General features: G+C 38.4%; 1 protein-coding gene across 1 annotated transcript; it reads right to left on the bottom strand.

The window, feature by feature from the left end:
- LOC104078393 (sodium-dependent noradrenaline transporter) lies at positions 1 to 26,653 on the bottom strand (the record flags this gene model as incomplete). Its single annotated transcript, XM_009580019.1, has 7 exons — positions 26,527 to 26,653; positions 22,506 to 22,743; positions 8,953 to 9,091; positions 7,994 to 8,128; positions 3,553 to 3,656; positions 860 to 984; positions 1 to 113 (listed from the first exon to the last, which is right to left on the bottom strand). Coding segments are annotated over exons 1-7 (942 nt in total), but the record flags the coding sequence as incomplete, so codon positions are not given.
- Between the last annotated feature and the right edge of the window lie 168 nt (positions 26,654 to 26,821).

The raw sequence follows: 26,821 nt of genomic DNA, 5'->3' as shown, positions 1-26,821 counted from the left end.
AGAACTGTCGATGCCAAGAGTAAGGAGCATGATGAAGAATACCACAGCCCAAAATGTAGATCCTGAAAGAGTTGAAATTGCCTCTGGATACAGGATGAAAACTAAACCAGCTCCTGAAATAGAAAAGAAAAAAAACCCAACAAACTATTAGTAAATGATGTTTTTTAGCTTCACAAGTTTGTTCATTTTAATAAGATAAATCATGACTAAGTTGACTTTTACATCAGTCCACATCACACTGAGGAGCTGTTAAAACAAAATTTGCATTATACCAGAAAAATATCCAAAATATATTTTAATAATGTACTCATGACAGTTTTATATTAAAAAAAAAAATCTATCCCATTCTTTTTAACTTCTAATAATCTTTTATGGGATTCACAACCTTACTAGCTATTTTTCAACTATGTAGTAGAGTGGGAACCCTGTGGATGTGGACTCCACTGTTTGGCAGGAGAACTCTTGGATGTGATGAGAGATACAGGAACTGAAATCATGGGTGACCTGTTACCAGTGAAAGGACTCTACAGCTAAGCCTACCAGAACCATCCAAAACAGTAACCTATGGCACTGAACAGCAATATTTTCGCAAGATGTTGTGGAGTGGTAAATGCCTGTTTGTTGCACAGGCTGAACTTGTGAGGGGCAAGAACCTCAATTCAGTAGCAGTGAGATGAATCAATACCATTTAGAGTTCACATTTCAGCAAGGCATGTACACACAGAGTTTTAGTTCCAAGTAATTTAATTCAGATCACTTCTGTGAGATTTTCACACACTTGTTTGAAACAAATATAAACACATCTGCAAAGAAATGGTGGACAAAAAGTGGTAAAACTAGTATAAAATTAACTTCCTACCTTCAGTGGCTACATCTTCAATTTTAACTTTGTGCTCGTGAGCCATGTAGCCCAATATGGAGAAAATTGCGAATCCTGAGATGAAGCTTGTGACACAGTTAATGGTACTAGTCAGCAAAGCATCCCTAAAGATGGAGAGAAGAACAGCCCGGTGAAAAAAACCACTTTAAGAACTAGATGGGAATTGTCTTACAGCAATAGGAAGATTGTTGTGAAAATGCTAATTGTGCAATTATCCTGATGATCAAAAGCTTATGTCAGCATACTACGCTCAGAGATGACCTACTTCTGTTTGCTATTTTGATTTAAAACTGGGTTCTGTTTAAAAAAAAAAATCAAAAAAGCTATATTAAATATTAAGATATTAAAGAGTAATGTCATCATCCTAGCTGTTAGCCGTAGCATAGCAAGAGGGTGGCCTGAAGTGAAAGAGCCTTGCTATTCATCAATTCACGTGAGCAGATATTCAGGAGTATTTTCAGTGCATTTTTAGCAAACTGTGCTGCCATTCACATGGCACTGGATAACCATCTTTAATCTGTAACGATGTCCTTTCATCTATGAAGTTGGCTAGGCTTTTCTGAAAAAAATACAACTCTTGTTTATCAGATTGCTACAATAGTGAATTTAGTTTAAAGGTTAAATATTATACAGTGTGCATCATATAGTAATGATTGTACAAGTTGAGGTTTTTAATCAATCTGCCATGGTATTATGATAGACGTATAAGTTTTCCTGGGTATTAATAACCCCTACTACCAAACCTAGCTTGAAGATAAGTAGACCATACGTCTTTAGATGTCTACTTAATCTGCACGGTGTCTTGTATGTAATCTTTTGCTGCATACGACCTTTAGAACAGAGAACATGGCTCTGTGAACGTCAGTAATGCCAAACAGTGCTGTAATAAGCAGAAAGTAAATGCGATTTCCTTTCATTAGTTACACTACCCAAAAACATACGTGCCATACACCAAACTTTATCCTCTTCCTTATATTACTTTATTTTGATAACATAGAAGAATTTATGTCCTGTAATTCTTAAAGAGTTTTCCTGAGGGAAGGCTGCAGGATCAAGAGAGACCAGACTGGACCCATAAACTCAAATTCTTTTCAGTCTTTAAAGAAGAAAATTGCTAGGTATTTGTCACTGATAAGATGGCAACAGCATTTCTTGTTTCCCACAATTCAAAAACATTCTTATGCAAGTGAATAATGCTTCTTTTCGCTTAGTCAATAACTGGATTATGTGATGCTTATCTCCTTATACACTGAGCTGAGCTAGCTCTCAGTATTTTGCATGTGAAACTAGATCATAATTTAAGTACAGATTCTCATATTTTCTGGCCCTGATTTTCAGTATTGCTACCCTACCTTACATTACTGACACTATTCCTCTGAAGGAAGGTGTGTTGAAGCATAGATGGGACAGTGTAGCCCTGAGTCATGGCCTTCATTTGGAAACAGTACTATTTTCAATTTGTTCTGTTTCAAGAAAGCCTTTTGAACAAAATGTGTTAGCACATTATGGAGTTATTTGACCAGAAGAAGGATATTTGTAAGTGTTGAATTGAAGCTTGCTTTTATGGTTAGAACTAAACCACAGTATTTAATGAAACTACAGATTACTCTTACAGGGAAGGCAAGGCTTATGAAGAACATTGAACAAATATAGTAAGCTAGGAACTAAATAATACGATTTCATATATAGTCTGTGGTGTTTTCATCATTTCCATTTCAGAGCAAAATTAGAATTAGAAAAACAGAAGAAAAACAATTATATAGGGGGCTGCTATGAGATTAATGCAAAATTATTTGCAGAAGATGATAAATGTTATCTTGGAAGACTGCTGGCTAGTGTTCTAACTGAAGGGTTCTCAAACCTGGTAATATTACCTACTGCAAACAATCAGCTGGCAACCTAAAGTCGTTCTGGATTAAGTACAAAGCTCTTTGAAGTCAGTGGAAGTATTCCATGATTTTGGCTTTCAATCCGCTTAAGGCAGTTCAAATCTATATATTTTCTTGTACCTTTTCACTTTAACATTTTTTTGCCATCCTTCAGTTCACAATGTATTTATAACACATGTACTTTCTGAATTTATATTTTATGGGAAATTTTAAAGCGATGCTTGTTTTCATTCCAAAATGGAATGTTAACAAAACTTCTAAATGTTGGAAGTTCTCAGAAGGTGCAGAGCAGTTCTGGTTGAATTTCCATGGCGGTGATTCAACAAAACACTTACAAACTGACTTGATTTAAAGTGCATGCCTAAATTGGAGCTCAATGTAAACTATCAGAAATACAACCCCAAAGCACAGAAACACTTCTGGAAACTGGAATCCTTCTGCCTTTAGGTCCTGGACCAGTAAGATTTCATCCTGTGTGTTCACTGTTGCTCTTAATGGTACTTTTGAAAGGCAAACACAAGCACAGTTTACATAGCTGTCTAAAGTCCAAACCTAATCCCATTCTGTTTTGCTGTACAGCAGATATCTTGGCAGGTTCCTGTTACTAAAATTTCAGTAAGGAAGGCAGTGTTTCAAGATTTGGGTTGGTTGCTATGTCCACACAAGACTGACCATCATTAATAAATGGCTGAAGATAAAAAGATAGCTCAGTACTTATGCCAGCTGCAGTTAGAGTAAAATAGTATCATTCTGAAGCAGTAGTGAAAGAATAGGCTGTCTTACCTGTAACAGTTGTTGTCAAACTTATTGTAACTGGCAAATGCAATTAAAACACCAAACCCGGCTCCTAAGGAGTAAAATATCTGAGTAGCTGCATCAATCCATACCTGCATAATGACACCAACATTGTCAGTGTCAGTTCAGTCCAAAAGATACGTCAGGGAAATGCAAGAGTGTACAAGACAACTGGCTTTTGAAAAATGATTAGCATTCATGCTTATGGGAGTGTAAGTGCTTCTCAGCCCCCATAAGACGTCACATGGAGCACAGTCATGGTCTGGAATGGCTTAACCCGAAATGGTAAGGGCCGAAGCAGTGGCCAAGTTCTCAGTGCATGCACGCTGCAGCCACAGTGGGGTGTACCACTTGGATCTGTACTTCTGAGCTTTTACCAAGTACTGAAATGATTACATGATTTTTCTCCCGGGTGACAAAAATGCACTTGCAGTAGTTTTTGTTCCAAGTTAGTTTGGAATGTACAATCAGAAAACTAAAAATAGTTAATGGGTCAAGAGTTACAGGACATTTTCTTTCCCATAAGAGAGCTTTCTTCATGGGACTGTTAGTACACTTTATATGCTTTCTTGTTTCAGAAGCTGAAGCACAACTGACATGCTGTGAACAGAACCATGCAGGTTATCTGTCACCTTTCCCATTTAGTTGGAGATGGAGTTGTTCCTGTGATAGTCATTAAATTTTGGTTTAGATGCAGCTTGGTCATTTTAAGCATTGTCCACTAGGGAAAACATGTTTTTAATGCTACAAAATTTTCTAAAGTGGCCCTCCAGCCCAACATCCACTCAAGATGTGCAGACAGCAGTCAGGAACAATGCCACAGTGCTGGTCTCCTGAATCAGAAGCCTGAAAATAATCTATCCTGGTTACACAGAGATGTTTAAACAAGCATCTTCAACAAGGGTAATGAAGTCAATGGAGTGAATAATATTCAACGTTTCTCAAAATGTTTGATTAAATCTTCAATGTTTGATTAAATCTGCCAAGTGCTCAAGACCATGAAAAGCACTGGATTTCATCTCCATCCATCTCTACAAAATCAGATCCAATATATCTATTCAGCTGCAGCTTTCTAACAGATCTAAGCAGCTTATGAGCTCCACCTGCATTGGGATTTTAATGCTAAGGTAGTGATCTATTTTTTTCTCAACATAGATGATAGATGCTTTCAACTACTGCCTGTTGAAGACTGTGAACCATTTATTGAACTCTGGATTTGTAGAGAAACTTAATTTTATGAACTGTTGAAAGTTAATTATTTGAAAGATAATATGAAGAACAATCCATGATGTGTTTATTGCATACGAGTGGACAGGTGGATATGATTTTTCTCAAATTGCAGTTCATACAGGACTTCTGGGTATCATGGATTTCTTTTACTAAATAACAAAACAATCCTGTAAAATTAATTTGTTGCTCATTCCTTTTATATACCCAGTTACATCTTAATGTTCTATCTCCACACAAAGGTTGAGATCAAATAGGGTTGTACTCTCTGAAGAGCGTTTATGTGGATAAGAGTGCAGAAGGAGAGATGAAAAGCCTCCTATAGTTTTTCTTGTTTTTTAAAACTTCCCATAACTTGTGTTGTTTATGAAGTTCCTGAATTTTTTTAAAATAAATTTTGCTTAAACTATAACTAGATCTGCATGCTGCCACCATAAGGCACTTGTTTTTTGTGGTTCTCTAGCTCTTTTGTGTCTTGCCAGTGGAGTTGTACTCATTATACTTCCCCTTTCTTACTATTCAAGCACCGCTAAGCATCTGCTTAAGTTCTATTGATTCAAATAAGAGGTTAGCACCTGCTGCCTACCAAAGGAGTTATACCTATGCTTAAGTATCTTTTGAGTAAGAGTCTTGGCTCATAGTAGCTGATTAGGAAACAAATTGAGAAGATCAAGGTGAAGGGAAAAAAGAGCAGACACCAGAAATTCCTTTAGAACTAATATTAAATGCAAACCATTCCCTTTGTTATAACAAAGCAGGATGTGAAACAGACAGTGGGGCTGGTTCTGCAGTTTATGCTCATGTTCTCTGTTCACTTCAGCTGAATGGCTTCTGATTGATGCATTAGTCTAATATATTTTATGGGAGGATATTGTTTTTGTATGCATTAAAAATGAAAAAATAGAAACGTTTTACAGGAGGCAGACATCAATCTTTCCAGCTTTCTTCATGGTTGTTTATGCCAGTATAACTTTTGTGCATATTCTTTCTTGTGTATGTGGATTTAAAGAATTACTGTGCTCTGTGGGGAGGAAACATGGTGTGCACCCCCAGATGTTATATAATCTTCAGGAAACTTGTTAAGGTGTATGAAAGGGCGAGTGTCTTCTCATGTCTGATGTAACTCTGTATTTAACGCCTGTTCCTTTAGCAGAACAGAAGTGTAGCTGCTGTTTTACACAGGTGTTTAATGTATCCATTTGTGCAGTGGAGATGAGTATTAGGGCTTTTTAGCTTCTGGACTTTCAGCAAGGAACATAGCTAGGCATTGGTCTAGTTAAGAGGTTCTCAGGTGAATATCTTTCTCTCCTTTTTATAGAGACACCCTTTGTGGATTTAATACCCTGAAAACTGAGGTGTCTGAGGGCTTGCTTAGTGCTGTGCAGTATGTGGTCCTATAAAATGAGGCAGACCTTGACACTGATCAGGATGCTCTAAGATCTTTTAGAAGAGCATTGGCAGAGCCCTCTGTAGGTCATTACTGTTTGTGACTTACGATGTTTCTTTGTTAGATTCTTTGTTTGGGAGAAAAAAAAAATCATAAATCAGAAAGATTCAGGGACACATTGACATAGAACTGAAGCAGGTCTATTCTTCGAAGACTGAGGACAAAGACATAGAAGCCTATTGCAGCAGCAGGTATCTCAGTCTCCGAGCAGGAGGAAGGCTGACGTGATAAAGCAGTTCGTGAAACTTCTCCTTATAAATGATCTTTAGCCTTTTATTATTATAGAGCAACTTTTTTTTGTTGTCTGAAAAATTTAGTCTTCGAAACAAATAACTTTAGGGTCATCCAAATAGCAGCTGCAGAAATATTAATCCAAGAAAGAACAGTGCACAGAATATCCTTCTAAAAGCAGAAGGCAGCTATGATTATGGAGGCCTAGATTCTGAACTGATGTAAGCTGGCACAGCTCCATAGACATCTAGTTGAACTTGTGATGTTTTTTTCCAAACAGCACTTAAAATATATAAGGAAAATTTAAGCACCTCCTTTGTTCATCCTTGCATCTTTGTATTTATGTGTATGCATAAACGTGAACTACTGAGGTGGCTACCGCCTTGGTGACAAAGGTGGATGAAAGTCCCATATTTGAAGTTCGGTTTGACTATTCCAAAATGGAGTGAGATGGGGTCTGGGTTCTGGTGACAACTTCTGTTGTTGAAGAAATGTCAGTTCCCAAATTTAATATTACAAAACCAAGGAAGGATTGGTTTGCTAAGAGTATATAAAATAGGTCTGTATTCTAACACTCAAGGTCTTTGTCTGCCTTTTTAGTTATTGATGAAGAATCAAGATAGGATACATAGGAAATGTACAGTACAACTATGTACAGACTACAGACATCTCTGAAAGCTGCAAATTTTTGAGACAGTTCATTTCCTTCTAGTAGAACTATGTCCTCGCTTTTAAATTTTGTAACCATTTGAATGGCCTCGTGACCCATCCACAGAGATACCACTGTCTTACAAATTATGATATTTTTAGAATAGCACAGTGGTAAGATCTATCTGTAGTCACCAGATCATTGTACTTCGTAGGTCTGAAATGCTAGTGATTTCATGAGTTAGTGACCATACTTGTAGATCTTGCTTTACAATGGATGAAATAATTCTTAGTTCCAAGGTACTCTACAAATTGAGTTGGTTTGCATATATTTAATGAGAATGACTTGCAATGTTGTTAAATGATACAGAGAAACGTACATTACTTTCAATAGTAAGATAAGAACATCATGCTATTGAAAATCTCATTTGTATGAAGGACCATGATTAGGTGAGTTAGTCCTGACTTAGTATGTTTAGCAAGGTTTTTCATAATCCAGGATTTTTCCTTACCAGGTTAATGTTTAACCTAGTGATTAAAAAAGCAAAATTTTCTTCTTGAGGGAATTCTTAGCCTTTTGAGAACTAAATTTTTGCATGACTCAATTTTCATGTATAAAGGATACCAAAGTCACAGGGTGCACAATCAAAGCATTGACTTTAAGGGACTGCCACACCTGAAACTGTTCAGGCTGAGATAGTCCTGTTATGAAGAGTGTTGGAAAGTTAGACTGTCAGGGACAGTGGACTAGTGCTTATGCAAAAGCAGAAGTGTGGCTATATAATTTCAGGAATTAGCTCTAATATTTTTAGTTTTAATAACAGGAGCAACAGGTTTAATAATAACAAGGCAATAAGAGCAGAAGAGTACACTTACTGTGGCTTCTTTTAATCTTCTGAAATCTATGTGCAGGTATGCATTTATTCCATTGTATGCACCAGGCAGGGTTGTTCCATGTATTAACAAGACAAATAATACAACATAAGGCAAAGTGGCTGTTATCCAAACAACCTGCAGGCAACAGAGGTCCCAAAGGTTAATCAGCTGTTACAGAAGATTGAAGAATGTGTGAAAAATACAGCTGTCACTTTCTTGGTTTTGTCCATTCAGTTTGATGGAGAAGCTCTTTATAGAACATCTTGGGGGAGGGGGGGAATGCTGTTATGTATCATGAGGCTTTACGTATGTATGTTTACAGATACCAGTAGGAGACAGTTTTGACAAACAGAAAACTTGGAGTGCTTATATGTTACCAGTGTGTGTTAGACTGCTGATTAGCTGTTCAGCTATATATTTGTTTACTAAGCAAGTGCAGTCATTGCGTGATGTTAGGTGATATTTTCATGAAAATGTGCAAAAAGCTCTCGGATGTATCCAACCCTAGAATTTCTGTTGAGGCGTTTTCTGAGGGATGTCAAAGAGTAATTTCAAATTACTTTCATCAGATATTTCTCTTGTCATGGCATTTTATATAATAAATCCAAAACATCTTAAACCATCAAAACATTAGTACATTTGGCTAAGAATAGGAGGCACATTTAAGACAATTTAAAGTCTTTCAAAATATTTTCTGGATGAGACCTCTAATGTTGAATTGAAAATCATATGCTAATAAAATTTCCAGTTGGAACATCACACAAGCAAAACTTGTAAATGAAATGAAGGCTGAATCTGGATTGTGTATTTCCACTGTACATATATGAAGGCCTCTCACATGGTTTGGTCCCTGAGAATCCCTCAGAAGCAGTGATTTAGTCTCTTGCTTTCTAAAATTAGGAGACTTCTTAAAGGAGACAAAGAACGTAGTTGAGATAGAAGGACAATATTAGCTCTACCTTTCCTGAAGTCTTCACGCCTTTCCAGAGACTAAAGAAAAGAATGATTACCACCACCAAGAGGCAGAGGGAAAGTTGCCAGCGAGGCAAGCCAAGGTCATGGATTCCACGGCTTTCATGCAGGTGCAGAACTCCTCGCCTACATACCAGATACACAGAAACAAAGCGAAGTCACTGGGGGAAAAAGGTTTTTACATATCTCATCCTGTGGGCAGCAGAAATGGATGCTGCACTGCAGTAGTAGCTGCCCTACTGACATCGCTAACACTTAGTGAAATCTGCTTTGTGAAGCCATGTATTGTGCTTCTTCCCACAATGCCTTTATGTTCTCACTGGCCCGTCAGTGTCTGTTTAGCACCATAGTGCCATAATGATAGCACTCTCTTCTCTCCTTCACTGGAAGTGTTTGGGGATTTTCGAAGTGTCATTCGTTGATTCTTGCTTGAATACTGAACAGATGCCCAGAGAATCTCCATCCTTGGAGGTTTTAAAACTTGGCCAGTAAAGGCCTTGAGCAGACTGATTTACTTTTGAAGTTAGCCTTGCTTTGGTTAAAGAGTTGTATTAGATGACCTTCAGAGATCTCTTTCAACCTAAATTATTTTGTGATTCTAGATAAGGAAACAGCTGACTTCCTGCAACTTGGGCAGTTCCAAAGTTACTTTCAATTTCTTTTCGAGTAGGCTATTGTGAGGCTGCAAAAAAGTGACCAGATAGGAAAAGCAACAGTTGGTAAATTTAAATTGAATATAGTGCTCTGTGTTGTTCACTGAGATAGTGGAGTGATAGCAGAGGAAATTCTGTTGCTTACCAGGGCAGGCTAATTCTTTTGAGATCTACACAATGAAAGGGACTGAAGGGTAGAAAAGTGTTTGCCCCATGACTGGTGATATCTACAATTGGACTTGTCAAAACACATTGTGTGCAACAAGCACAGGGATATGGGAGAGATTTTACAGTGGATTTCCCTTGCTTTAACTCAGTTCTATGCTGTTGAAGTGTCTCTTGCTGCTTTTTCAAATCTAAAAAATGCAGAAATATTTTGCTTTACTGAAAGCTGTATTTGCAAAGGGGAATGGCATTGCAGCTGGAGCCCTGCACTAGAGGAGAATTGCAGAGCTAACTCCTGGTTCTGATATGGAGGTTCTGATATGGATCTGCAGGATGCTGGCTCAGGGATTCAGTTGCTTGGTGTTTCAGTGCCCATCCAGATAAAATGGTCACGACCTTCCTTGTCTCCTTCCTTCTCTATCACCTTTTATTTGTTATGCACTTTTTGGGTAAAATAGAAAGTTGATCTCTGTTGGCTTTTCTTAGCACCATGATAGTACAAACAAATCGAATCAAAGAAGCCCTTTTCACTGGAGGACCTTGACATTTTTATGAAGATAACTACATTTTAGAGAAACTGAAGTACTGAGTGATTTGCCCTCCATGACTGCAGACATGTAGAGACTAAATCCTGAGGAGTATAATTCCAGCCTTTATTGGCTGTCTGCATACAATCTCTTCCTAGATAGATAGTGCTTCAGAATTAACTTAAGCACTTGTCTTATCAAGTCAGAGATGAGTGAGATAGTTGAGTACGTTCCAAGATAGGGCAAACGTGTCAACTTAAATGGGGAAAACTGAAAAATGTCTCTGTACTACTTAAACTGTAGAAACATGCTGGGAAAAGTAAGTCCCAGTAGAATGATCCGTCTAGTAATATGAGAGTTGCATACAATTCCCTTTTGATTCCTAAAGCATCAAGATATGATCAACTTAAGAATTTTAATAGTTCTGCTTCTGTAGTTTCTCATGTTTAATAAAAAATGTTGTATTTTTGGACTGTTTCTATGATTTATCCCAGGTTGGATAAAAGATGCTTGTAGAAAGCATCCTCCTAAATTAAGCAGCTGATCTGTTTCTGTTGCATTGTAAGGCTAATGACAAGTGAGGCATTAAAAGGGTAGTGACTATGTGTTTGTGGCATATATTTGAGAATGTTCCTATTTAGAAAGTACGAGGCGAGTTTAACTCTTATTATACAACAATATAGCTATATAACAGTACAGCTGTTACCTGTGGAAACAGTAAAACATAGAGGCAGACTTCTTGATATCTCATCTAAAAACCTATTATCTTTAATTAAATGTAAATAAATAGGTAGGTCTCATTCAACTTTTGCTTAGAGTGTGTGTGAAAGCTACTTGTATTTCTGCTAATAAAATATAATTTGCCAGAGGATCCACAGGTGTAAGTGAATCCTGGGCAGGGATGCCTGATTCCATTCTAAGCTTACCAGGTTGGGCAGTGAGAAGTGTTTTGTTTTGGCAATTTGTGCTATCACAGTTACACTGCTACCGCTATCAGAGCTGGATGTTGTAAAGAAAGTCCTTTGGATGATGATGTGTAGATGTCTACACAGAAAAACTGAATCTGAATTTGCATTCTTTGTGCCCATTTAACTTTTTATTCTTCTTCCCCAAATATTTTTCTGGATTTGTAAAGAAGCCTGCTTCCTTGCATGTTAGCTTTCCAAGAAGCAGCTAGCAATGTGTCTTACTGTTTGGAACACTTGCCAGAACTGGCATTTCAAATGTGGATTTGAAAATCCCACGATTTTCAGGAGAATCTCCATTCCAAGAGTTCTGCTCTCTTAATCAGGGTAAGGGATCATAAAATAGAAGAGAAAAATATTTTTGTAACCAGTCAAAACAGCTGTGTAACTGGGCAGCTAAGCAAGGAAATCTTCATAGACAGCTGCTCTTTCTGAGCTGTAATTCTGGTGGGTTTTGCTTCCTTTTCCTTTTTTCTTTTTTGTTTTTCTTTGTGACCTCTGAAGATAAGTCATAGAAACTTTCCAAAAGATGCCTTTCTTGAGCGTTGCTGGGGAGTAGTTAGTGAATGTTTACCTATTAGAAGCTACATTTCTCTTCCAGCAGCACCATAAAGTATAAAAGATCTAGTACTAGACTGCGATTTAGGTTAAGGTGTGCTGACATCTGAAGTGATGGAGGAGAGAAGCAGCGGCCAAAGTATTAGATAGACTAAACCTTCTCGGTTTGATGGATATAGCTCTGTAACGTTCTTTAAAAAACAGTCATTTTTTGGAGAAGGGCAAATTTGAAAAGAACTTTGCCATTCATCACGTTCATGCAAGTTAGCATACATCAGTGATGCTATAGAAAATCCAGTTAGCTCACTTACGCCACAGTTATTCTTGCTTCACATTAAGGAGTACTTAGTTCAGGAGCAGCTGAGGCTGTTTTTAGCCTGTCTCTGTGAAGGCAGGTTAAGTGATAAATCCCTGACTGGCTCCTTTAGATTATACTCAAGTCACTTCCCTTATACTGGCCACAAAGAGGAAAATGTTAAGTAAGAGGTACTGCAAGATTCCCCATTCAGGAAGCTCTGAGGTCAAAACACCTGAATTTTCAGCCTTTTGATATTACAGCAGAATAATACAATGTGGCCAACATCCACTCCTGAATTGATGATCCTAGTTGCCTTCACTAGCTGCAGGATTGTCCCCTTTCCCAGTGCTATAAAGACATGTACAAGTCATAGACAAAATGGCGTGAACTGGTCTCTCTTAAATCCCTAAGCTAGGGAACCAGAGGAGATACAGCACCAACTAGTATCAGCCTCTGTTGTCTGTCAACTTCTTTAAATTACATCTACAGCTACTTAGAATGTCTTTAAGTAAAAACTTCGGAAAGGCATTATTGTTTCATAAATAAGAGATATTTGTCCAGTTCTGCTAACAAAATAAACTCTCATAATTCACAACTCTGAGTCAAAGAGAAAGGAAAAATCAGAGGCAGTAAGACTAGAATTAGTATTTTGCCTAGAATTAGTATTTTGCCTGCAGATTGTTGTTATTGAGAAAAGAATGAAAGTAGATGAGAAATTTGTGCAAAAAGGAGAAGATGATGTTATGGGAGAAAGATTGAGAATAAACATTAACAGATGGAGCTGACAAAGTAGAACTGGGATCTGTTGTATTACACTGAGCAAAATACAAGAGGAGCTAATAAATTGTTTAAGCTTTCTGATGTTCTAGTCAGAGTTCTAGCAATATTTAGTTAGTACAGCACCAAGAATCAAAGAACATGCACTAGAGATGAGAAATCAACTTTTTTTAGTCAGGGATTTGTGCAAAGGAGCCTGATTTATGCTAAGACTGCTTTCCATGTAAGGGATTGTAAATTACATTTGCAGTGACTTTGAGACTGTACATCACTGTAAGTACAGGTCCCAAGAGTCTTCCTGCCTATCTGAAAGAGGAGCAGGGATGCAAAGGGATTTCAGGTTGAGGCTTGCATTCAGAGATCCTGGTTTCTCTCTTTGGGAGATTTCTTCTGGTCCTCTCCTTCCCTGTGCTCTCTGCTGGGAAGATTCTGCCAGTCACCCAATAACTCTGACACGAATTCTTGTCCTACTTCCACGCTGCATTCAGCTAAAGGGAAATAGTTCATCTCCACTGAAATCAGCAAACAGCAATTCGTTTGCTGGTACCACTGTCTTCTGTTTTGTCTTTGTGCAGCTCTTGTGTCCTCTTTAATTTTGTGTCAGATCACAAAGAGCCAACAGGAAGCCCAGCTGTTTGATATTCACACATAAACCCTACTAAACACAAATTATTGAGGAGGCAGGAGGGCAGCTGCTCAGTGGGACTCAGTAAATGAAGGATCCAGTCATCATTCTAATAATAGGTAATGTTGAAACCAATACATTCTCTGTGTCTTAGTGTTCTCATCTATAAAATACAGATTATTATAAACCTTTGCTTTGTCTCCACTCTGAGCAATTCAGAACGTTTATGGAAGTGGTGAGTATTTGAGTACAGAGAACCAAATCAAAGGAAAAAGAAATGCCAAGGGTCGTGATCTGAAAATTACTCTGTACTTGTTCACTCCAAAACGTTTAATCCATAGCCAGAAAACAGGAGGTAAGAGTTTCAGCTGTAGAATTCTCCTAGACTTTTTTGTCAAACTGGTTCTTTCTGAGGACTTGCTAAGGAGCCTTTTGTATTATTCATCCCTAGGGAGATATACACAATTGTATTTTGGAAATTTAGAAGGTTTTGTACGAGCAGATCAAGTTAAAGGTTTTGGAGTAGGCCTCATTTTTTCCAATCCCAAATCAATTATAATTTTAGGTTTCAATCCAAATATGATTACACAGCTCTATAGGCTCATTCTTTCGCTTTTTATTAAAGGCAAAAGTTATTTGCTTAAATCTGATGTGATCAATAGAAGGGTGTCATTCATCTAAACAATTTTTAGGTGTGTTTTATCAGATTTGTTCAGATTGCAAAAATGTCTTCAACTTGCCAGCAAATGTATTTGTTACTTAACATATTAAGTACTTCTAAAAACTTCAGTACTTCTAAGAACTTCCAAGTACTTCTAAAAGTTAGTAGTCACTTTTATGGGATCAAACCCAAATAGCTTGCAAAGAGTAAGTATCAGCAAATTGGCTAAGGTATAAATAGATATAGTCCTGGTCTCCTGAGCTCTGTTCCCTATTCTGGTGTTAGACTAGTTTTTTATGATTTAGAACTTAATGCAAATTGTAGACTGAAGATGCTAAAAGGACTGTCAGTGTATACAGTGTGCAATCTATAGAAATTAAATTACATACTCGATTTAGAAGGCAATTTGAAGCATGATAATTGTACTCAATTAGAAGGCTCTCCTACATGCATCTCTTGTGTTATATATTTGGGCAACCATAGTTCAGTTGTCATTGCTGCCAGTTTTCTTCAGAGTTATAAAATAAAGTTGGTTCTTTTATCCATGGAAGGTTAGGTTATCTGCCTCAAGCACCTGTGGATGGAGTTCTTTTTACACAGAGTTTGCCAGGCTCTAGGTATTTTTACTTCAGGTACAGCACTGCTTAAGTTCAGCTGTACTGTTTCCACAGCAGTTTGCATCTACAAGGTGTATATCCACAACTGTGTGGGGCAGAGCTTATGGTGCAAACCCTGCAGACCTGAGTTGGCTCCATGCAGGTTGAACACCAGTGTCTCCTCACTGTAATTCTGGGGCTAGGGGTGCAGTGCAGAGATGGCTCCATATGAAGTGCAACAGGGTGAGCCTGGCTCAGACCCTGCCACACATACAGCTGGTGTCTGAGCTGCTTGGGTGCCTCTGTGTGCTTTGTAAAGAGCTCTGGGTATGGTATCACTGCAATGCAGAATGATAGCCTGGCTCCAGGGGAGCGCTCTCCTACAGCCAAGAACATGGAGGAGTGGTGCCGAGCCATCTGACATGCAGCTACATGTGCACTACATACCTCTCCCCAACTCTGGAGGGCTGGGCACGCTTCAGAGGCATGCCAGGGGCTCTGCAGCAGCCAGCTTGGGTTCAGCTGGACGTAGTCACTCCAGCTCTTTTGGATACTGCGTTGTTTTTTGCCACCAGCTTTGTTGTCTGGGTTTTCTTGTTTCTCAAGATATTTCAGCTCCCTCTTGTGTTGGAGAACGGAGCTATGTAATAGACTTAAAGCTACATTTTGAGAATCACTCACAGAAAGATAATTTACCAGTGGCACCCTGGTTGGCATATTTATTATTTGTACTGAATGAAATGGTATTTCTTTTTGAATCACAATAATCCTGAAATCATACATGGCCACTAGGACTAAACTCTTCATTCACTGAGAGTGTTTATCTCCATTCACTAAGTCTTTACCCAGCTTAATTCTCCCATTAACTTAATAATTCTGACCTCCCTTGCTGTTTGTGCCACACTTCAGCACATTCAAGTCTGCAAAGCACTCTGAAAAAAGAGATTTTCAAAATCTGCTTTTAAACCCATTATATTGAGATTTGCAGATAGAATGGAAACGCTTGAATTTTACCCCTCCATAGATTTAATGAATACTGAAGTCCTGAAAAAAGTTTATTGTTTGAGGATACACGGCAAAGCAGTTAGAGCACATGTGCCCCCAACTGCCCCAGCCCTTAGTCAGCAAGTTAAATGGTGCTTTGGTCACCATTCTCAATGGGCCATGTGCTGCCCTAGACAGGAGGGTCATGAAAGAAGAGCCCCAGCCGCTCCAAAGAAGCTGTTGAGCTTTCATGAAGCTCTACTGATTTCAGAAGAGCTGTGTGGAAAGGCACAAAGTTGCCAGAAGAAAGTCAACCATAGGAATAGGCTCATGCACGACAAACTGAGGACCGCTGACACATTTAAACAAATGAGTGCTCACTTTATGGTTTGACATTTGTTGTAATGGTGGGTCCTTTACATAGTGAGGTTAAGTTTGTAACCTTTTCATGGATTAATGCTAAGATGTGATAGTTTTGGATGAGCAAACACTTCCCCTACAGGAAGCAATACCTAAAACAGTAGTAGTGATACTATGTCAGTACTGTGTCATAGAGAACATTTGATGAAATGGGTGAATACAAATAAATGGGTGTTTAGTTGTGTGCAACACCTTTATTGGCTTTGTCTTGAGCAATATGTGCACGTGGAGATGTTCCACAGAGAAAGGCTCTGCTTCTGCTAGTCAGGATCTCAAATGCAAGGTAATACACGGGAAGTGCTGTAGCACTGAACTCAGCTGCTGTAATTATTGCTCAGAGCCTGGAACCACCACCAAACTAGATAGGATTCTGTATGTAAAGATAAGCAGTTAGAATTCCTCCTACAGGTTAGCACAAAGCAAGCCATTTGCGTGCAGCGTTATGTGCAGCTCCTGACATTTGCAATATCTCATAAACTCTCCCTGCAAATTTAAGTTGGCAAAGTGGTCATTCTTCCCGTCTTCTGGACTTGCTACACAAGGGCATGTGGTGGTTTAGGAATCATTTCCATAAAGCTGTCCAAAGCCTAAGAACGTGTGGACACACTTATACGGATTGACTTCCACTATACTCGCATTTAATTTCTTTTCTCTTTGTGTAAATAAATGGTCAACAAATGTGAAGATGTGAACATACGTGAAAAGTAAATTTCAAAGCTGTGCATGTAAATATTTGTGGAATAGCTGTTTTTATTTTATGCACATAAATACTTGTACCAGAAATTCCTGTGCACTGAGTCAAAAAGAGAGAGATTGAGTTACTTAGTTGAGTCCAAAAAAGTCAACACAGTCAAAAAATAAATCTAAAATGTGTAAGGATGCAAATATGTTAGTCTCAGACTATGGATGTGTAAACAATGCACCCAAACACTTCCTAAATATGCCTGTGCAGTTAATACAGAATTGATTTCTAAAGCAGCTTGCTTATTGCTATTTCAGCAACGTGGCCATAAATTTCCCACATAAAGTATTTAATAATGTACCTTATTCTAAGCCCACTGAAATCCCCCCCCACTGGGGGATTTTCTAGGGGCGAAGGTACAGAACCTGGCTAGAATTATTGTTAGTCTTCGATTGTGTGATCTCTATGAAGGTAAACAGATGATTCTTAAAGAAGCTTCAGATATATTCAGTGGAGGTTTGTTGTCCAGGAAAGTGGTACATCATTGAGAACTGCTGATCATGTTTAGCATGAGCTTAGAGTCTTTTCTTACCAAATGTGATTAGCAGAATATAGGACTATCCACTCTCATTAGTTCTTGTTGTCTGATTCAGTTTTTACAAGCATTTATAAGCAGAATTGCTTATGCTTACTTTTGAAATGGTGTTTTCTCTCTTTCGGGAGAGGTTGCTTCACAATTGTTTTATGGGGATAGGTTCCTGCATCTTCCTTTGGAGCATATAGTGTTGATCGCTCCATTTGACAAGCTACTGAACTATGTGGACCCTTTGGTCAGTCGTGGTATTTCCTGTGAAGACTTGTACCCCAAAGCACAAACATATTGATCTATAAAAGTTACCTTTTCTGTATAGGGTGAGGGTTTTTTCAGGCTATTCTTGGTTCACACACTCCTTATAAATTTATGTTCATAAATATGAGAGATGTAGACTGCTGTGACTGAACATTGTCTTTATTCCTTGTTCTTAGGTAGCTCTTTGCAATTACTCACATCTGGGCAGACTTGTGAATTCTGTGAATTTCCTTTACTGAATCTGGCATGAACATTTCCCTGTAAAAATGTGTTTTATTTCTTACACAGAAAGAATGGATTACAGTCCTGAGAAAAAGTACTATTGGAGGAAAATAGCCGTAGCTCAAGACATTTGTTGACAATTTCACTATTTTGTTTAAAAAATTGCCAGGATTTGTTCCTACAACAGATCATGATATTTTACAGGCACAGTACCTTGTGAGAAGAATAGTGCTTTTATTCGTCCAAACTGGTATTTTTTAATTGTCAGGATAAATGAAAGCAAGATGGTAACAAACTTTTCCCAGACACAAGAATGGAGAGAACAAATATAAAGTATGCCTGTATTCAGATAAAGTATTTAAATAGGAGTGATATGGAGTAGATAGGGGAACTTTTTTTGCAGCGATGTACTTGTGTTCTTCCAAAAAAATGTTTATAATGAATTATTTTAACATACGTTGAAAGGATAGAAGGTCCTTTGCATTTTGTGTGTTTAATTCCAAACCACTGAAGAGGGAAGTAATTAAAGTAATGTGCGTCTCCAAAGAAATGTGGAATTGACATTTTATTCCTAACTAGATTTCTCTTACAACTGACTATTACTAGCAGAAGGGCACCAGTTGTTATCAGATTTTGGAGTGCTTGCTTTGCTAAGTTTGCAATGTACAAATAGTTTATAATTGATTTTAACCATCTCTAATGAGGTATTTTAGAGGTCCCATTCCATCCTGTATTCCTGTTGTAAGCAACTGTCCCGTTGACGTCAGTGGCACATTGGCCTGAATTAAGCCTGAATGACTGAAACCAGACTTAGTAAAATGAAACGCTCTAGAAAGTCTAAGTGTGGAACCACTTCAATCTGAATTACTGCCCAGCTCTGAAGGCTTGAAAACAAAAGCCAAGTATGTTTGTCAGAGTCCGCCTGTCACTGCCTTGGCTTGGAAATTGCAATTTGAAGCGATTTCTTCCAAGTCTGAGGCTTAGTTTCTCCCTGCTTTCCTTCCCCACTAAACACTGGACACCTAGTTTTGCTAGTTTTCCCTTTTCCCTAAAAGCCTTTGCAAGTTTTCCCTTTTCTCACTCAATGTAAGTGGTGAGAACCAGCATATTTCTGTTGAACTTAGAGGTGCCTTTCTTGAAGTATTAGGTGAATTGCCACATCACAGTACTCCCACCTCTTCCTACAATTTATTCCTGTGCTGGTGGAGATAGAGACAGTCAGCTCTGGCAGCTGCATGGTTTTAGGAAATAATCTACTCTAAATTCATGGTCAGGCCAGCTTTGTGTGAGGGAATCACATCCCAAAGAGAAGTAGTGTGTGTTTCTCTTAAGGGTAACCACACCAGCTTTCTGCTTGTGGCCTACTTTGGAAGTACCTTTTTTCAGTCATTCTCCAACTGCAAAATAGATGTTTGATGTTTCTGGTCTCCCTGCTTCCAGTTCAGCCTGCCCACCAGAAGGCAAAAGTTTGCATATGTTCTTGATGTAAATATAAAACCTAGAGAACTAAGTTCAAGCTGTGCCACTTCCCATGTAGTCTTGACGCTGAAGACTTAAGTGCTTGGGCATTTAGCATCCTTAAAAAGTTTTCCGTAAGCTGCAGTGTATCCCAGTAACACAAAGCAGCAAGTTCTTGTTATGCTGGTTACTGTGGTTGAAAATACGGCCCCAAATATTCCAAATTGGATGGTCTCCCGTACTCCTTGGTAATACTGAGGAGACTAATGAAACTTATTTTAACCTCCACTGACAAAATCACTCCGTTTCTGTGATATTTTTACAGTGGGCAGCAGTGCTATTGCTGTTTTCAATCCCTGTTTTAATAACCATACCTTGTGTTAGTGCAGAGGCTGGGCTTCCATAGGTATCCCACTGAAGTTTGAGTGGCATAGTTTGATTTCCCTCTGGTATAAAAGTAGCTGCTCTATTTCCTTGTTTCTCTATATAACTGATCATAACTCAGTATCTGAAATCTGCCATATTAAATCTATTGCCCAAAAAGTAATTGTTTCTGTTGTTGCTAATATCTGGCAACACTGGATAGCAGTACAAACCTTAAGAAAGTAAACATGATCATAGGATTTGGAAACCACTGTCTTCATGATGCTGTTACTTAAAAACTCTTACTCATCCACAGTATAATTGAGGAAGGATCAATTAGCTATCCAGTCAATAATTTAGGATTTCTGACTGTAAGGAATAGACTGACCTGACACAAACTATTCTGTCAGGAACTGTAGTTCTCCTCTGGCAAAGACTTGTTGACTGGAAGTGACTAATGGCTATCTACCAGGAAGAATCAGGTGTGGTTCCTACACAAACACTTGGGTCAAGTTCAGCAGTCGGTCAAGCAGTAGTGCAATATGGTATAAGGACACCCAATATTCTTAAAGAAATATTCAGCCTTTACTTGAAGGGGTTTTCAGAGGGAATGTTATCCAGTCAAGACCCTTACTTGAACTGTTACTTTACAATATACTGCATCCAAAAATGGTGCGTTTTGTAAACTCATTATACTGATGCAAATTTAACATTACATGTTGCATGTTGCATACAATATGAAACTTTACAATCAGAAGATTCAGCTCTCCCTGTTGTAAAAAGACCATGGGAATGAGTTAGGTTATTTGATATAAGAGAAGAAACAGTGCTTTCTGAATTGGGCTGTCTTTATTAGGTTGGATCTGAATACACTAAAACTTTGCACAAGTTTGGGTCCACACCTGAGCTTTACAGCTGCACTTGATGAGATAATCCAAATACTGGGTAAGTGAACATAATGCCCCTTGTGATTCCTGGTTTTTACAGCTGCGGAAGCAGATGTTATAGATTGTGTTACTTGAGTGGTTATTCTGCTCATTTTTGCAATATAATTTAGTTGCTAATAAGTACAGGGCCTAGGGACTTAATTACTGCCCTAAAATTCAGGGATCAAAGCATAATGAAATGTCCAATTCCCTTTTTATTCTGAAAACTGCACCTTGAATCTATTTCATGGTAAGGAAAGAGCCCTAATATTTCAGGTTTCAGTGTACAGACAGAATCACAAATTGAGCTGTTCCCCAGATCAGTGGAACTAAATCAAAAGATTGTGAATAGATTCTACCACTACCCCAAATTCAAAATGATACCCCAAGCATGATGTGATGACAGAAAATGTGTAGAACCACTTTCAATCATAAAGGAGCAAAGCAAGAATGTAGGGATTGTATTTTGCTTACAAAGGCTTAAGCACAAGAAAATTACAAAGAAAACTTTTTTTCAAATACTGTTCACGTGAAAGTTCTGTAATAATGCAGTTCTTTGTTTGAAGATGCTGAATGTATAATTTCTTATAGTTCACTTCAAAGTCAGGTTCTTTAACTTGACTACATGTGTATATAGCTTTTTGCTATAAATGATCTCTCTTTGCATTTGAGTTATGAACACATCACATATTGTCTTTGTAAGGGCAGTAGATTTCCTAGCTGTCATTATTTGCCATTGTAGTGAGCTCCTTTGAACTGAACCCCCCTTATTGTTTTCAAAGCACTGAGTTTAGTTTACCCAAACCCCTGCCAACAGTTTGTGTATCACTACTTATAGTTCACTGTGCTGTCTTCAGAGGAGAAATAGCAGCCACGAATGTTGCAGAGCTATAAACACAGACCTCAAGATCCCTACTGTAACCAGGCATGGTGTAACACACACTAGGTTATTTATGGTAACAGTGGTGTCCCTGTGTTTCTACAGGGTAGGACTCGCTGCTCAGCAGGTGTGTGCCCTGATATTCTTCTATTCCCAACACAGAAATGCTAATTGATTATTTAGATTAATTCAACAGCTGATTCAATTAGCCTGATGCCCACCCTTCTTTCTTTATCCTAATCAAATCTCATTTTCCCTTGGAAGTCCATAATGCAATTATTTATGCACAGATTGATATCTTTGTTTGATAGTTCAGTTGTTAATTTATATACCTTTTTGGTTTTGATTCCAAGTGTTTGATTTGAGTGTGCCTTTGCCTGTTTTGGCCCATATTGCAGAATGCTCTTTTGCTTAGGAATTAGAAAAAGCCCATCTTTCTACAACTGTGGTGCTCTCCTCCCTGCTCAGTGCTTCATCTCACTTCATTGGACTACTGAAGCGGCTAAGCAAACAGAGGTCTGCTCTGAGATATTTTGCAAGCGGAGAAACAGGCCAAGTATCTTGAACAAATGATTATTTTAAAGCCTGAAAGTCAGCTCAGTTTGGCATGCAGTTCTCTTTGTCAGAATATTGCTGTGTTTCCTTGCCCTGGCAAAGTTGGTGCAAATAAAAATGGAACATTAGGGATGATTTGTGTCTTGTCCATTTCCATATTGCTCAGTGGCAAGTACTGCATTCGTACTGGAAAAACCGAAGCTTACAAAGGCAAGAATCAGAATCACACAGGAATACAGATCAACATTGCAACTGCATTTTAATCTTAGTCTTATGCTTATTTTAGAGGCTGGATGCTAAGCTATTTTACCTTCCACAGGAAACACTCTTAGACGTAGAATTTTGAATAAATAGCAAAGTCAAGTCCACACTTACTCATAAAATTCAGCTGCAGGAGTGAGCTTGTACTTCGAGTATTTGGTACCATTGCCAAGCACTGATGCATTGAAGAGTTTGGGATCTGTACAGTTTGGGCTGTTCCAACTGTTATCGCAGTTTGTCCAGGGGAGCTCAAATGTGAATGATGAAAATAGATAATACAGAGACCAAGCTATGATAACGTTGTAGTAGAAACCCACGTAAAGAGCTATGAGTATCACTGCATAGCCTACACCTAAAGACAAAGGAAAACTAGATTATACATTGCATTTTGCATGCAACAGTATATGCAAACACTGTAGTTAAACTCAGCCATACATGGTTGCAAATTCATTTTAGATCTTCAGACCAATAAAAGGAATTTTCGACATTTACATACACATATGTGGACACAGTGTCATGGACCTTAAAACAAAAAATTACATTAATGATTCTGGAAAACGACTGGCTTTTAGCAAATCCAATTGTTTGCCAGAAAAAGAAATTCAGCAGTGCAATGTCAAAATTTGCTATTGTACAACTCTGTTGCTGATTTGCTTCCAATGCAGAAGATTGCAAGCCCATGTTAGGAGTGAAACTCCCTTCATCTTCATAATGTCAGAGTCCTTGGCAACGTTTCTTGGAAAAGTAAAGCTCAAGACTTAAGTGAAGTTTCCCTATGCCTCGCGCTCCCACCCTGAGCTAGTTTGGAACAGACACCGATCCCTCTCCTGTTTCTTTCCTGTTGTTACTCTCCAGATTGGTTTCCATCAGCTTGTAATTAGGTCCAAAAGATGCATAAAACAGTCTGTGTTCTCCCACTGAGGGGCTCAAGTGGTTTTGGGCATGCCAGTAAATCTTGGTGAATATCAAGCTTGGGGCTAAACTGTGTGTGGACCTTCAAACCATTTCATTATCTCCCCAGGATTACAGAATCCCCACTGTAAGCATTCTCTTTTGACTTTGAACATTTGTTTTGTATTTTTGCGTACTGTGGAGTGTGCTTGGAGGGAGCTTTTAGCGAGAGAGCCCCAGAGAGTGCATGTTCTCCTCATGAAAATGGACATTTTCCAATGGTTTGGGAGGAAGCATTGGTAGTAATGTCAGAGCAGAACAAAAGTTTGTTGCCAGAATTGTTCAGGAAGCTTGCTTTACCTTAGCTTATATCATTCTTCCCTTACTCTGTGTGCAGCATTGTTCTCTGAATCTTACCTCAAAGATGTATGTATTACTAACAACAGGTAGAGACTACAGCTGGTTTATGACTGTCATCACACTGTTTATGACTGTCATCACAGCGCCTACGTGTAAACTTTTACTTCTGATTTTTTTCAGTTTAGTTTTTTGGAGATACTGCATTGGAGGCCTAGCAGTTGGAGATTATTAGGCTTTCATATTTCTTGATAAAGCAGGGAAGTAGCACACACTTTGAGTATTAATCCTTGCTTTAAAATTTGCATAAGGAAAAGATGCTGACCCTGAAGGAGTAGGCAGTTCAAAGGCTGCTGCATATACCAAAGTTATTCTTTGCTCTTCAGGAGGCTTTTAATACATAGACCAGTTTGCTCATCCCTAATATTGGGGAAAAGATTGTGAAAGTGAAGATGAAACTGTATCTTCAAATCCTTGGTGCTTAAATGAATCCAGTACATTAACACTCAAACTCTAGCGATACATCATGGTCAATAGAATGGAGCAGGGGGGGAATCACCCAAAGGGATAATTCTTAAATATTAAAGTGAATGTTAAAATACTAAGTACGAATAATATATGTTGCACTGAAATTGGATGATTTCTGTTTAAAAAAAGTGTTCCTGAAATTCCTCCAATTCAGGAGGACAATGGTGGATATTTAATATCAAGATTAAAAAATACTGGATCAAATGTATCTTAAATGTCACTCCTCTGAAATCATAAGAATATTCAGGAATGAATTTGCTCTCCTGTTTCTAGGTCTAGCTTTTCTTAAAAAGTAATGCTGTACCACCCACACTCTGAAATAGACCCTGGAAAATACAGAGATGAAAACAGACTGTGTTGCAGAGGTTATAGGATATATTTTTAATTGCATGCATTATGAGGGCATCTCATTAGAAGTAGAGTCCTTAGAGTTCATAGCAATAATATTCATAGCTAAAATTAGTACTATACTGCTTTTCACTTAGAGAAGCTGTTAAAAATTTGTGTAGACTGTGTACTTTTAATTTGAGTGAGAGATTTGAGTTATTCCAGAAACAATCCAAAAGCATCAGTAGTAAAATGTGTTTGTATGTTATCAGAAGATTTGGTCAAAACTTTAAAAGTACTGAGTTTATACTAGTGCTGAGGTGCAAATACAACTCAATGCTTATTACTTTTTGAGAATCAAATAACTTATGCTATTCTATATCCTAGTAATAAGAACACTTGAAAATCAACAGTAATGTAAGTTTAGTCCACCTTGAAAATGTCAGCTTAAAAACACAACTGGAATGTCAACAAGACTATACATGAAATAAGTTCTGTTTTCCTTTCTCATCGTCTTTTCAATCCTGAAGTCAACAGATAGAGTACCTCTGAGCACAGTGGTATTTGGCTCAAACACTTTGAGAGCCTTAAGGTCTAAATTTGCAGTTACGTTTTCAAAATCCTCATTGCCATCCAAAGGTATTGACTGATACTGGCAGGAATTTTGATTGAGCAGGGGTCTTCAGGTTCCAGGGTGTTGAGATGAGTTTTGTCTCCCGTGAAGGGATTATAGAAGTGCTAGGTAAATCTATATGGATTAATTTTAAAATTTTGGGGCACATACTTTATTAGCTCGCTTATTTATTTTTTATTATATCTCTAATTTTGCTGTGAGTTTTGGGTTTGACTGATAAGAAAAAACCCTGCAGTTTTCCTATTCTGCGGCACTAGCCTCCTTGAAGAGGAAAGCTGTATTTTGAGAAGGAAGACTAACATTTACTCAGTGTAACCTATATCCAAGCACCGGATCCACCAAGTTTGGATTGCTGTTGTTAAGCTCTTCAGCTTTTGTCAGTCACAGGATGAACACGATCTGAATTTTAAGCTTCTAAGATCAGCTGAGCTTGAGTGGTTTCATTTCAGATAGCTCTGTGTTAAAAAGGCTTTTACGTAAGACTTTAGATATAATCTGGTATAGATATAAGGGAACTTCAGTTTTTGCTGGTAAGCAATGCTTAAGAAAATTCTTGAGGCTCTTTAAGAAATACTTGTTTCATGTATAGAAAGCATACGGCTTCTTTCACCCAGGGAGATCCCTTTATCCCTGATCAATGCCAACCACCGTGATCAGTATGCAAACACCTAACCTCAGCTATTTCTTCTGTGCAGAATGATAGCAACTCAGTGCACAAGACAACGCTCCACAGCCTTTTATTCAGTGATGCTGGAGAGTAATAACAATGTTCAGGCTTTAATAAGTGCTTTTCATTGCTAGATTTGAAAACCACTTTACAAAGTCTGTCAGAATCACTGCTCCCATTTCATAGGCAGGAAAACTGAGGTACAGAGCCACAGATAACTTGTGTGATGTTAGAAGTCTAGCGGCTGAACTACAGTCTTCACAACTCTGTTTCAGTGTTCTAGCCACTGTGATATGCTGACTTTTGCAGAGAAAGCTCCACATAATGAACTGAATGGAGTCAGTGGGTATGTTAGTCACTGGGGGAGACAGGGCTGAACTGACCTGGGTGGGATTTGGTGTTCCTCAATGTTTGCATTGCCAGCCTCTCCCTCCACCTAGAGATACCCAGTTCCTCCCACTCCCCAATCTGCAGGGGAAAGGGAGGACAGGGCTGAACTGCCCGTGCTCTTTGCTCTCTGCTGCACTCCTCAGCAATAACCCTGAAGATGATTCTGTGGCTTTTCCCATTTTGTGCTCCACCTGTGATAACAAAAAGGCTTCTGACTTCAAGGGTTGGGGAAAGGTCAGCAAATACCACGCTGTCTGTGGAAAGATGAGAGACCTTTCCTTTGTGATCACAAGTGTGTGGCACCCTCATGGTACTATTTAAGTGAGCAGAGGGACACTTACCTTTGAAAACTGGACAGATTTTCCACACAGTGGCAGCCCCTTCTCGGTTATACTGTCCCAGTGCTAATTCCATATAGAACAGGGGCATTCCAGCAATGATTAGGAAGAGGATATAGGGAATAAGAAAAGCACCTGGAAAGAGAATAATTAGACATTGTAGTCTATGTTTTGGTTACATTTTGCTTTCTCTATTGCTTACTTTTACTGCCTAAAGACAAAGCCACTACCTTTGGGAAGTAGAAAGGAAATATCAGGAAGGAAGAACCCATGTTCTCTTGTCCCTTTCCTGTATTTT

This window comes from Fulmarus glacialis, unplaced genomic scaffold, assembly GCF_000690835.1.
Source record: "Fulmarus glacialis isolate BGI_N327 unplaced genomic scaffold, ASM69083v1 scaffold46576, whole genome shotgun sequence".
Lineage (NCBI taxonomy): Eukaryota > Metazoa > Chordata > Aves > Procellariiformes > Procellariidae > Fulmarus > Fulmarus glacialis.
This window is presented reverse-complemented; position numbering and strand designations above follow the sequence as displayed.